General features: G+C 35.2%; 1 protein-coding gene across 1 annotated transcript; it reads right to left on the bottom strand.

Annotated features, from left to right (window-relative positions):
- Positions 1-3,772: 3,772 nt before the first annotated feature.
- Positions 3,773-13,511, bottom strand: LOC105046639 (peptidyl-tRNA hydrolase, mitochondrial). Its single transcript, XM_010925295.3, has 8 exons — positions 13,080-13,511; positions 9,812-9,896; positions 8,643-8,710; positions 8,508-8,558; positions 8,339-8,412; positions 5,022-5,080; positions 4,848-4,924; positions 3,773-4,703 (listed from the first exon to the last, which is right to left on the bottom strand). The coding sequence occupies exons 1-8, from the start codon at positions 13,320-13,322 to the stop codon at positions 4,587-4,589; spliced, it is 774 nt and encodes a 257-aa protein (XP_010923597.1). The 5' UTR covers positions 13,323-13,511; the 3' UTR covers positions 3,773-4,586.
- Positions 13,512-14,481: the final 970 nt, after the last annotated feature.

Below are 14,481 nucleotides of genomic sequence, written 5' to 3'. Positions count from 1 at the left end.
CTGGTGGAGGCAGTGGCGGGGGATGAGGCGGGGGTGGCCCGTATCTGCTCGGTGAGGCGGGGGATGATGGCCACTCATACTTGAGGTGGGTGCGGAAGTAGCCGAGGGCGCCCAGATAGAGGGGAAGGCCTTGGTGTAGTTGCTGGCTTGGTCCGCCTCCACCGCCCGGTTCACGGACTGTAGGAAGTTGAGGGAGTGCATCTCTCTCTTTCTCCTTCGCCGTGAATGTTCTTGCTTCCTTCGTAGTTCTCATCACCAAGTGTTTTTTCCATTCTTGAGAAGTCTCTAGTCCCCGGATCGGTGGGATTGCTTGCGCGCTGCCGACGCTCCGGTGAGTGGTGGACTTTTTTGCTGAATTCATGGATTTTGTTTGTTCCTTCTACGCCACCCGGGCTGAGACGTACTAGGTTGATAGATAGACCACGCTCAAATGAACTGTAAATTATTTTTTTCTCGACTATTTATATTCAAAATTAATAGGTCATCAATCATTTATGAGTAACGTGACTATAAGTAATAAATTGATCATGATTGGATTGATTTATAAATAATGTGATATATATAATATGTATGAATAATTTAAATTCAATCATTTATTATTCATATAAGTGACCACATAAAAATAAGTTTAAAAAACTTCCCACATATTTAACGATTATGAAAAGTTACATGGAATGGTAACCATAGAGGAACGCGTTATCAAGACGATGGAACAGTAACTATAAATAAAAAAACTACCGAGACAAGAAATCATACAGTAAAAAGTATAAAAAATTAGAGATAAATCTCTAATTTTATTTTCAACTTAAAAATAGCTCTCCAGATAAATTTTATGTAAAAATAACTATCCATTCCAAATATAAATTAAAAGTAACACTTCATTTGACTTAAATTATCTTTATATCCTTATATCCTTTAAAATACTGCAGTATTATATTATCATAATTCGAGATAGAAATAGGCCAGATGGCCTATCAGGAACCTACGGCCTGACCTGCTGTCAGCCTAGTCTGGCCTGATCTGTTTATCTAAATAAGTCAGACATAGGCTTTTAAAAAGATCTATTTAAATAAATAGGTAAGGCCTAAAATTTCAAAGCCTGATTTGAAAGCCCACAGACCGGCCTATATATATATATATATATATATATATAATTTAATCAAAAATTATAATTTTATTAATATATATAATTAATTAATATTAAGATACTATTTTCTATTTGGTTCAAGTTATATTCTCTGTAATTTGAGGCCTGTTAGAGGTAGAAAATTATCATATTTGATAGACCTTTGGATCTGTGTTGAGACCTTGAAGGCCTAGGCCTGTTGGCTTATTTAAAGATTTTAATGTTTATAAGCCTTTAAATAGGCTTTCAGACTCGATCAGATTTTTTTATTTTTCAAAACAGATCAGGTCAAACTTCATTTTAAGTTTGAACCAATCCAACAGGCCAGGCTTAGGCTAGTATTTTACAATATAGGCCTGACCTATTTTAGTCAGAATTTGGTCTAGCCTATTTCCATCCCTAATCATAGTGCAGTATTCTTTTACAATAAGATAGTATTACATTATATTAGTATAGTATTTTTTTACAATAATGCAGTGTTGTTTTGTTGTATTATATTAGTACAGCATTCCTTTACAATAAGAAAGTATCATATTATATTAGTATAGTATTCTTTTGTAATAATACAGTGTTACTTTATTATATTATATTAATATAGTATTCTATAATCTTTTACAATAAAATAGTATTATATTATCATAGTGTAGTATTACTTAACAACAATATAGTGTGGCTTTATAATAGCGTAGTATAACTTTATAATAGTATAATATTACTTTATAATAACACAGTACTGTTTTATAATAGTATAGTACGGTTTTATAATAATTCAATATTATTTTATAATAGTATAATATTATTTTATAATAGTATAGTGTTGTTTTATAATTACAGGGATAATTGGATCATTTCATGCCATTTGGATAGTTGTTTTTAAGTTATGTTTCAAATGAAAAAAAAATTTTGCTGGAAACTAAAATGGGTAGCTATTTTAACTTTAAACTCAATTGAGTATTTTTTATTAGTTTATCTAAAAAGTAATACATCACACAAAGACAAGAATTTGGGCTCTCTATTACTTCATATGAAAATAATAATGGAAGCTAAATTGAATGTGCGCCGTTAACCTTTTATCTTAAGTAGCTATTTTTTTTTAAGCAAGTATAGATACAGTTCTATTCGTAGTATCAATTTGTATCAATTCTTCCATTCAAAGATGCCTAAGGTAGTTGATCTTGCTTTACTGCAAATTACAATGTCATTTACGGTAGATAAAAATCAGCTAGCTAATTAGCAATGAAGTTGATTTTCATGAGAGTATAAGCTTATAGCGTTCTTATTTTGCCAGTTTTTCGTTGGTTTCATATTCCTCCAAAACCCAAAGTTGCATGACATTGGCTGGGACTCTAGATTTCAAGCTTAGCCATATATCAAATAAGATTTGCAGCGGTAGACAATTATCCGCCCATATCAGCTAGGAGACCAACAAGCCTGATTCGCTTCCTTAGTTTGACAAATGGAACAAAGGAATTGAAAACCGGCAAAAAGAATATTTCATTTGCTCTTTTATATCATAATAAAAAATAAAAAATTATAGAAATACCACTTCAACTTTAACTTAATTTCACTTACATTTTCTTATTTTAAAAAGTGTCAAACTAACCTTTCTAGTTATCGATATGTTCTGATATAATCCAACCGTCTATCTTCGTTAATAAAATTTTTTAAAATAATAAAAATACTCATCCCCTCTCTCCTCTCCAATTAATCCCCTCCTCCATGGCTAGCATCCCTCTTTCTTCCTCTTCCTTCCTCCTCTCCTTCCTTCTCACCCATTTCTTCTTCTCTCCTTTCTTCACTTATTCTCCTCCTCTCCTTCCTTCTCATCCACTTTTCCAAACTGCTCATAAACCATCCCCCTCCACGACAAGCTCCTCCACCTTCATCCATTCTTGTCTTCTCCACTTCTTCTTCCCTATCCTCTTCTCCGCTCCTTTCTCCTCCTCCATCCTATTCTTTGCTTGCTGGCTGCCCCTCTCACCTCCTTCCCTTCCTCCTCATTTTCTTTCTCCTCATTTTCTTTCTCCTTCAAATCAACTCATGAGCCATGTCCCTCTAGATAGCTCCCTTTACATCCGCCTCTTCTCACTGACAAAAAAATTCCTTCCCTCTCATCTTCGTCTTCACTCATTTCTCCTTTTCCATGGTGACTCCCTTCACCTTCGTTTCTTCTTCCTTTTTCTCCAAACCACTCATAAACCATCCCCTTCATGATGGCTCCTTTTACCTCCATCCCTTTCCATCGATAATCCATTCTTTTCCCTCTTCTTCCTCCCCATCCTTTTCTCCTTCTTATTCTCCTCCTCCTCTAATCTATTTTTTACGCACGACCATTATTCCCTCTCATTCTTCCTCATTTATTTATTTTTTTTATCTTCTTCCTCCTCCAAATTCATTCATGAATAGAAAACATTTCCATCCGTTGAGAGAGAAATCTTGCATCATTTATTGATAAAATGAATAATTGGATCGTGTTAAAATATATTGATAATTAAAAAAATCAATTTGATATTTTAAAATATAAAAATATAAATAAAATTTAATTAAAATTTAAAAAAAAAATTATAATTTTTTTTAAAAAATATTAAGCTAAAATACTACTAAAAGCATTTGACCGTAAATGCCTTCCCATGGAAGTCAACAAAGAGCATTTAAAGATATTTTTTTTATTAGATCGTTCGCTAATGTACCAAGGTTATTGGTAAAGCAACCTTGGGAATTTGAGATTTCTGGCTCGCAGAGGTCGCAAAATCCTTGTAGCTCGACATGGGCTTGAAAAGCAAAAGAATCGCTGTCTAGACTCATCTTGAGGTTAGTGCTCCCAAGGTCGTTGAGTTTGAAGCAAAGAATTCAAGCCAATAGTCACAGGAGAGAGTAAATAACTACAAAGTGATCCTGCAGAGGAATGCAATTGCCACTCAAATCATAGGGATAGAAGTTTTCCAGCAGTGTGGTATTATAATACCCAGTTAGCCTTAGCAAAACAAAATTTTCAAAACAGATATTTGCATTATTTTGATTGAGGATCAAATGATTATAAATAATGATTTACCTTCATGCAAAAAAGAGGAAAGAAAATAAGAATAATCAGAAAAAATATGCAAGATACAGTATACTTGATAATGGTTACAGAAGTAAACAAAAACAATTTGTAGCTCCTTTTGCAATTTAATGTGAATTTGTTCCAATATTAATCATGTGCTTCATTGCAGTTATAGAATAGGAAGAAAACAAAGGTGCACATCGTGTCAGTCAAAAATCAATTACTCATTTGACAAACAAAATGCTGCCTAAATACCAAGCAATGGTACTCGCCTCACCTTCACATCATAATGTTGCACTTGCCAAGGCTTCCTCCCAGGAGGTTCGCAACTTTCAGCATATGGTCGACATGAAGCCACTGGTGTAATCTGGTAATTCATATTTCTCAACATTGATTGACGGACAATCTGATTGGTTTTCAGTTGTTCAAGAGTTCTGATGACTGCACACTATTCACAAAAGTTGCACTTTTGTTGATCCCCTCGAGCACTAAAATCCTTATTGCTTCTATTCCCCTCTGAAACGTGAAGTCAATCTGAATCCACAACAAGTATATCCTTCTTAAATATCAGAAATGTAAAGAAACTGTTATCAAATCAACTCTTTGGTTCCTTCCTTTTACTAAACCAATTATTTAGTTTGTTTGTTTAAAATACTTAGTACAAAGGTTACGGAAAACCTCTTCACGCTCTTGCTTGTTGAAGGGTCTGAGAACAAAATTGGCAGGATCCATCTTCCCTGGTGGTCGTCCAATGCCTTGACAAAAGTCACCAGAAGTTCTCCTTAAGCGTCTGTGCATAACAGAAGGAAAGGAGAGAAAAAGAAGAAGAGAAACATGGATTTAAATTGGTACCTATTCGTAGACGTGGAAAATCACGACTCCCCTTAAAGTGGTTGATTACACTTCGCATCCTGTTAATTAATACTGGTGCCAGTTAAAAGCCAATCAGAAAATATCTTTCATCTGAAACCTGCTTTACAAGTGAACAGACAGAAAAATAAAACTGCGGATCAGGCAAGAAGATAATTGCCTCAGTGAGACACATGCCTATAGTCAACTCAATGATTAGGGAGCAGATTTTTTTTTTTTTTTTAAAAAAGAAGGGTTGAATGAGAACAAAAATTCTCCATTCTACCATGCAGCTTAGTACCCCTAAGACTCTGTTGCTTAAGGATTTAAAGCAGGCCATTAGTACTACCAGAGTATTCTGTACATCAAAAAGTTGATGACTCGTATGCAGCATGGTGGCTTGTCCTTCTTACAAGGAACCCCAGTTAGAAACTGTTACAAGGAGCGCCCAGACTCTCACAAAATAAGCCTACCATAAAATCACAACCTCTGCTCTCATCAGGAATGTAGATGATCATCATAATTGCATGGCAATGATCAGACACTCCTTACAGCAGTTGGTAAAAGGAAAATTTTCCATGTAACAAACTAACATCTCATAACTGGAAGGCAAACAGTGTCTTATTGTGCCCCAAAAAAAGAGGTCTTGGAAGCACTACTAAAGATCAGCAAATTAACCTATGGAATTTCAAATGTCAAATCACTGAGCTAATGAAGGGGCTGTTTGGACATTGGCGTAAGTTATCTGCTGATAACTCATGCACCTGCTGAGGCCAAGGAAGACAAGGAGTTCTGTTAGTCACAGAAATGATGGATCTCTAAGAGCTGAAAAATTCATAATCCCTGAGGACTCGTTTGGTTGACGGGAAGTGGAGGGGAAAAGAGGCACTTTCTGAGAAGTAAAAAAAGCGCCTCTTGTTTGATTGAAATTTTAAGAGGAGAGAGAATGGAAAAAGCACTTCCCATGAGAAGTCACTTTTCATATTTCATGAAAAGTGAAAATCTATGAAGAAGGTGGATTTTGGTACTTCCCGTGAAATGGGAGGTGGTGGTACTTTTTTTCTTTTCTAAAATACTCTTTTAAAATCCATAGCTAAAATTTAATAAAATATCAATTGATGGTTAAGATAAAATACTGAATAGTAATATAATATTATATTAATATTATCCTAATATTTATATAAATATAATATTAATATTTATTATATTTTAAATTTTTTAATATTTACATTAATATAATATTTTTATTAATATTAATATAATATAATATTTATATCTATATTAATAAATTTATTATATTAATATATTCATATTATATTAATATAATATTAATATATTAGTATTATATTAATATAATATTAATATATTAGTATTATATTAACATAATAAATTATTATGGTCTAATATTATATTATAGTATATTAATGTTATATTTATATTAATATAAATATAATATTAATATTTATATAAAGTTTATGAGTAAAAATATATGGTTTTATATCTACTAAGAATATAATAGGTATTTTACACATTTTTTTCAGAAAAATAGGTGCTCATCCAAATATAAACTACTTTATAATAAGTGATCTTCCCATGATCAACCGAACATACCAAAATTCTATTCTCAAAAATTACTTCTTGAGAAGAAAAGTTCTTCCCGCGAACCAAACGAGTCCTAAATTTTAGGGATAATGTAAACTACCTTGCTATTAGAATTTAGTGTCCTTAAAAACTGGATAATCTGCTCTGCAACTCTCTCTCATATTGTATGATTTCCCTCCTCTTTCTACTTTAGTCTCTCACTCTCTCAGGCGGCAGGCCAAGTTATAAGCGGATAACATAAGCCCAGCATCCAAACAGGGCCTAAATGAATGATCATTCTTCATTAAACAACCATCCAGGTGGATGGTAGCAGCTAGCCACCTATCAGGTAGGTGGCCTACCACCGTATCTGAAGAATTGAACGTCCTCAAACTGGTTTATTGCAGAACAGGAACCTGCCTAGTCCATATTTCAAGCATCATAATCTCTTCTGGCTGTTTGATACCGTCCTCTTTTGAGCCTTTATCCTTTCTTGATATCTTTATTTATTTACAGTCCAAGACAGCCATCTTTCCACCAAACCCCTAGGCTTCGTGTTGCAGTGACTCCTTGCTGCAGCAGTCTCATTGTGGCTGTTTTCTATCAACTGAATCACCACCACATGGTTCTCAATAGACATCATCACTGATTATGGAGAATAGGGGCACTCCTCTGCTGATAGATGTTCTTCACTTTGCTTGGAGGAACCTCTGTGGGTTGCACAAAAACTCCATCATGGTGATAAATCTTCAGAATCTTGATCTTGTGTTAAGTTCCTTGTTGTAGATTGTTAGTTTTCTTACTGAAATCACCAGTTTTAATCAGCCCTGCACATAGCATGCTTTATACAGAGACATCTTGCATCAGATCAGAGGCTCGTTACATTTTTTTTTTTACATTAACACATTAGATAATAACCTTGTTATGCAATATGTGTGTTTTATCAATTAGTTCTGAAATCAGATTTTATTAACTCATTATTTTCGTCTGCATTGAACCTCTTTAGGAGTACACATTGCAGTGTCTGCCCTGAGGATATCCTACATTAGAGCACACATTTGAAACAGAAGACCACGGCACAAGATAATAACACTACGTAATATAAATGCATATTGCATCAGTAAATATTGATACAAGATACTGTAAAATTGTAAATTGGTACAAGTTACCACTTGGCACATAAGGTACAGAAGTACACACTCCTATGCTGTGCCAGTAACATTATAGCATGGTAAATGTACTACAGAAGTTTTATGTTTCAAATGGATGGCAAAATCCTCGATGCGAAGTTTTGGAAGCCAAACATTGACGGAAGAGAGATCATGAAAGCATCACAAAAGTTTAAACAAAACAAATAAGAGAACTCAAGGAAAAAAAATTGGAAAAACTGGCTTTGCACAAGGATCTAACCAACTATAGGAATACATGAAGAAGCATATAAAGCCATCCACATTAGTTAGGATAATGGCATTAATTATGACTACAATGATGGAACTATAGCACAATAGCACAATTGACTTGATGTCAACTCATGTCCAAGGCAAAAAGTAGTGGACTGTTGACATCAAGTTGATAACAATCTGAAACAAAAGAAACCAGGAAAATGAAAATTGACCATTCCTTGTCTGTAGTTATGAATATAGTACCCCTTTATGATTCTGAGAGAAGGGACTTAACTATGAAGCAATAACAAGGATATTCTGTAGGCATAAAGTGATTAGTGGGAAAGAACAAAATACCCATTGTGGCCTCCATGCCCACCCTTTGGCAATAGACGCAATTTTGCAAAAGGTAAGTCTAGGTCATCATACATCTGCAGAAAAGAAATCTAACACTCAATGGAAATCAAGGGAAAACGTACGTCATTCTGGTAATAGTAGAACCAGGTAAGTATTACAAGTACCATACCAGAAGTACTTGATTCAGTGGTATGTTGAAATATGAGACAAGTGATCCAACCTACGTTTCAAGGGCCAAGAGTACATCATAAATAGAAAGACGTTTACACATAATGGATAAGTATTTTCAGATATGTGTACTTACAGACTCACCACTTGCATTCATAAAAGTTTGTGGTTTGGCGAGCATGACAGGAGCATTTCCAATGCAGCCTAAGAGCAAAAGCGGAAAAAGTATACCTGAGGACTGTATCTTATGTAGTAAGGTAATTGAGTATCGCTAGTAAATAAAAAACCTACAGACTAGATAGATCGAGATCTATATAGACAAGATTATATGCCATAAGATAGAAAATTGCCATTAAGTAAAAGAACTATGTCCTTTTCTCCTTTTTTAGTTGGAAGCAAGTACTTGTTTTAATTAATATACAAAAATTATGCTAAGTTGGTAATCTATGGCAATGGGACCTACCTGCAAGGACAGAATGGATAAACATAAAATCAGGTAAAGCACATATTCACTAAACAGATGATCCAGGTCCAACAGTCATGAGCAACAAATTGACACCGTAGAACAATTTAACTACTGAAAAGTCTCTTAGAGCAGCAGGTCAGATCCACTGTTCAGTAGATAATTTTTTCCCTTACAAGGAGGCATGAAAAAACACATGATGGTCTTTAATATTCATGTTTGGGTTGTCCCTTTTGGAGCGCACATGAGAGCAACTTTAGTGGGCTTGATCATTTGGGCATCTCACCAGTCCTAACAGACCTTACCTGCATCTCTCGTCTTAGTGGATCTCCAACCTAGTTTAGGACAATTCAAACATGAGCATATGTTGCCAGATTTACTTAGGCTGCAAGCAATAGTTGCATATGGACCAAGATTTTGACCAAAGGGCATACCAGTTTTCCAAAAAACCATTATGGTACCACGTACCAGCCTGGTACAGGACTGCATCCCATACCTTCACAGTGCACTGGTGCTGGATTTCCGCTGAAATGGTATGGAACCCTGATACCATCCCATTCCACAGTTTCTAAAACCCAGATATGGACAATATACAATAGCAAACTTTAGACCATTGAGTGGGATTACATGCCTCTACAGTCAATAACAAGAAATTAAACATGTTAAAAGATCTCATTTTTGCAAAACTACAAGTAAAAATTAAATAAAAAGCATGATATAGAAATTAAACAAACATACACTGAATATTTTCCTCATATATGTTCCTGTTTGCACTTCAGCGAAACATTACAAACGAGAGATATGTGTATATGCAGGTTGTTTATATAGTAACATGAAAGTACCTTCCCCAAACATTGCTCGGAAGCGTAATTTGCTCACAGATATGCCCTCAGCTTCAGCTATAGCATCTAACATCTCGAAACCAACCTAAAAGGAAAGCAACCAAATCCTTAAAGAACATTCAATGAGATAGGCTATTATTCCTGAAATTTCAGGAGCAAGTTTGAAAGTTGTGCAGCAGTGTTACAAATAAGTCAAGAATCAAGTCAATAGCCTCACAAAACACAACTGAAAACTCTAACATGTGGATTAATTATCCTAACTATAATCTCTATCAATTATTGGTATTAAGGAAAATCAACTCAAACATAATATAGAACTAAGGCCCCATCCGCACTGTATGACATGTATGATATGTACCTTGCCAGATCAACATAGTGCGCCGGTAATACGAGTCATGCGTATGATGCCAAATGCAAAGATCATTTTCAAAGGTCTTTCACAAATTGATTTGATCATTAGGAACCTCATATTGCTGCAACTGAATCTTTGCTTGTAGTTTATTCATTCCAAAAACTTTAGTAGGCTTATGGAGTCAATGATGGAAATCAGACTTCCTTTTTTTTTAATTTGGACTTTTGTGTATTGCTCGTAAAAAAATTTAAAAAGAAACATCAGATCTGAAACAGTCCAAATTGTTTAGCCCCATTCAGCACTTTTACTCAGCAGCAAAAACGAAACAGTCTTGTTAGTGTCTACTAAGATTGTTGCTTCAATGTTCAGAACAAAAGCTGTGGCAGATTTACTCAGATCTGATTAAAAAAAAATCAGTGAATCACCTTTTTTTGTCCCAGCAAGTGAAAAATTGGAAAAAATGAAACAAAAGAGGACAGATACAAGAAGAAAAGACCACGAGAAGAATAAGAAAGAAGAGACTTGCAGTCTATTAGAATAAGAAATGAAGCAAAAGAGGGGAATATGAACAGAAAAGACAAGCAGAAGAGTAAGAAGAAAGAAGAGGCCTGCGGTCTTTAGTTTCTTTCATGGAATTAACCTTATAGAATCCCATCCATATACCAAAACAGCTGGCTACCAATATTATAGGTATAACTAGATACCTATCCTTCTCCAATAGGACCCCTGAAATAGGAAATAGGCTAGTTAATAATAGCGGATAAAGCCTATTGTGATTACATCTCTCTCTCTCTCACGCAAAAGCAATCAGTGGTCCCTACAAATTGGCCTCTAGAAACCATTTAGAATACCTCCTAAATATCCAATTTCCAGATGAAAAAAGGACATTAACTGAAGAAGGTTGGACCCATTTGTCTTAAATCCCAAGAAAATGGTTTGTTCAAGCCTTTATGGTAGGGCTACAACTTCGTAGGTTTGGTAAGGTTGAGGGCAATCTCCATATACAACTACATATTGTCAGCATGGCACTTACCTCAATACATATGGTATAAGGGCCATACCCAGTCTTGGTACAGTATGGTACACCCCATGCCCAGCAGCGGTATAACAAACCATGGGGCTAACCCTAACCTAATCTAACCTTTATTATCTCCCAAACCAACCAACCTTAGTTTAGGATTTGTCTTACCAACCCCATTTTGAGCTAAAGTCAGGTTGGGATGAGCTGGTGTTGGGTTGGGCTATGTTGTGTTGGATAATTAGGTTAGGCTAAGTTGTGTAGTAATTGGAGATTGGGAAGTTTCCAACATTCTTGATGGGTTGGCATTGGTTTGGTTGAGATCATATTTGAGTGCATTAATATAATTCTGTAACTCAAAAGACTAAAGATGTGACTTAAATGAAACATATAAGTATTTTACATGTAACATAAATACAGGTTTGTTTATTTATCAGGTTCGATCTGGTCAGGTTGGGTTCAGATTTGGTTCAAATCATATTCAGTTGGATTGAAGCACAACCCTAACCCAACCCATCTAGAATTCAGTTTGGGATTTTTGAGCTGAAGCCCCAACCAAAGTTCATAAAAGCTCAAGCCCAACCTAATGTTAGAGACTTAGATTGAGCCCAAAACAAGTTGCACCTTGTTATAGTTGTCCTTTTTGTCACTGTAAGGTTTGGTCATAGGGCCCCTACCAGATGGTCCTCCCCTGTCCTAACTACACCACAAATAGCCTTCTCATCTATGTTTTCCATCTCCCCCATTCGTGTTTCATAGCCCCCCTCCCCCAACCCAAAGTCAAATTTTAGGGATTTAGGATTTTATTTAAGGCCTTTGATGCATTATACTTCAACTTCTAAAGAACATAAAAGAATTGGAGTTTCTTTCTCATCTCTCTAGGCCATTTAGTGATCTCTCTACTCTTAATAACATCTCTTATACAAATCCTTTCTTCAGATCAATATTTTTTCTTGCAATCAACTTAGTGGTGAAAATTGAAAATCTATTGTTGTTAATGATCTTATGCATCAATATTGTAGCTTTTGCATGTCAGATTCTTTTTGTTACTCAAGCATCTCTTTAGTATTAAAATATAGCTTCTACATGAGATATAATTAATACGTCATATATTTTTAATATATAAATTTGTACAGAAGTTTCTTAGGTGCTTCCAACGCCAAACTTGTTTTAACCACGTACTTCTTGACACTAATACCCACTTCAGGCTACTTAGGAAGTATCTACTTGCTACCTACTTGGCCTTTAAAAGAAAATGATGGCAAGCCAAAGAAGAAAAGAAAAGATTTCAGGCCTTTTCTGTTTGTGTGTGCCTGTATTGGGGGTGGAAGCTAGGGGAGAAGGTCCGGAGAGAGATAATGAAGAAGAAAAGAACGAAGGGAAGCTTGGACAAGGATGGTCTTGCATTCAAGTTCTGTTTTCTATTTAGGATGGGTTTAATCTTCAAGAAACTCTACCATGCATCTTGAATTCAGTTTTTGTTCTATATTTTTGAATCTTGCAGTCAATTTCTAGTTTTAGGTGTTGCTTTTGAACATCCAACCTCGTGATCCGATTCAAAACCAGAATGTCCTTGATGAAAATTTCTAGAAGACAATCTTGATCTTTATATATATATATATATATATATATATATATATATATATATATATATATATATATATATATATATATATATATATATATATATATATATATTCCATAGATCGCTTTCTTGAGAAGACAATCGGTATCAAAGGAGTAACGCAATTTAGAGTACACAAATACCGCGAAAAAACCATTTTTTTAAAAAAAAAAGGAATAGCTGATATTACATGAAATATATTAAGATCAAAGAAAAGGCAAGAAAAAAAGCCAATTAAAAAAAAAAAGGTAGAGATTGGAACAAGTCCACGTACGTTGTGGCGGGTTCCTTGGTACATCTTGCCCGGGTTGCCAAGGCCGACAAGCAACCAAGGTTTCTTGGGGTTGGTCGGGTCGTTGGCGGACGAAGCGAAGGCGTGGGGAGATGAGAGGTTAAGGGAGGAGGAGGAAGGCGGCATCATAGTGCGCCGTGCCCCCCGTGTGGCAAAGCAAGGAAAGGAGAAGCGCAGCCCACCGGCGTTGGCGGACGACAAGAGAGCCGCCGAGATGCCCAGCATGCTCTGCCAACCACACCAGCAATGTCGGCGAGAAGGAGACTTTCGCTCGACAAGAAGGCGGATCGAGGAGGATCCCGTGTCTGGAGTGTGCGGCGTCTGATTAGGGTTTGGAGCACCGCCCAAAGAAAAATTGGTTTCTTGATCGGAGTGGAAAATTGGCCCGACCAGGTCCTCCCATCTGAATCGGCTCTGCGCCTGGAGAGTTAGCTATGGGTCAAAATTTTTTCGACTCGAGTTTTAAATAGATCAAATATGGGTCTAATGGTCTATTCGGATGGAGGCCGTTTAGATAAGGTCGAGTCTAGCCTAGGTTATGGGCCACCCTTATATTGACATGGGTGGAGAGAGCTTAATCGAGTCTAATAGGACATAACTACAAATCAAAACTTCGAAAAATTCTTTGTACACTGGTGTAGATTTATCCTATTAGATCACGTAGCCATCATTTTTTAACACATATTTAATATCCATAATTTTATTTTTTCGTTTCAAATTTTGAATAACGAAAATGATAAAAATATTCCTTTTCTTTCGAAAAAATATGGCATCTTCTGCAGATATTACGGCATCTAACATTGAAATTATGACTTTCTACACTGTATGCCATAATTTTTTCACAAGATGTCATAAAATAGGAAGGGTATTTTCATCATTGAAAAATTATGAGCATTTTCGTCATTCCAAATTTCAAACAAAAAAATAGAACTACAGGCATTAAATGCACATTGAAAAATGATGACTTTGTAGTCCAATCGGACAAGGGGGTGCGCTCCATGTCAAATTTTCTACATCGCAGATGGTGTACAAAGAATTTCTCAACTCTGTTATTGTTCTAACTTGACCCAACTTGATCGCATCCATCCTTTGAAATTTGGACTAACTATATAGTGATATTATTTTACCTTTAACTGTTTATTATGTTTAGTAATGCATTTTTAGTAGGATGGATGAATTAATTAACTAATATGAGTAAGTGTGTGTATATATGTATGTATGTATGTGTATATAAAAAATCAGAAGATAAAATATTCAAAAATTGATGTGGAAGGTGTGTTGAAGAATTTCATAGTGTATGCTAACACAAAAAAAAAAAAAATTCTCATAGTGCAAACCAAGTATGATTAGCCACATAATTTATTATTTACTCTGCAAGACTATT

This window comes from Elaeis guineensis, chromosome 2 (assembly GCF_000442705.2).
Source record: "Elaeis guineensis isolate ETL-2024a chromosome 2, EG11, whole genome shotgun sequence".
Classification (NCBI taxonomy): domain Eukaryota; kingdom Viridiplantae; phylum Streptophyta; class Magnoliopsida; order Arecales; family Arecaceae; genus Elaeis; species Elaeis guineensis.
Note: the sequence above shows the minus strand (reverse complement) of the source record. Positions and strands in the feature narration are given on the sequence as shown.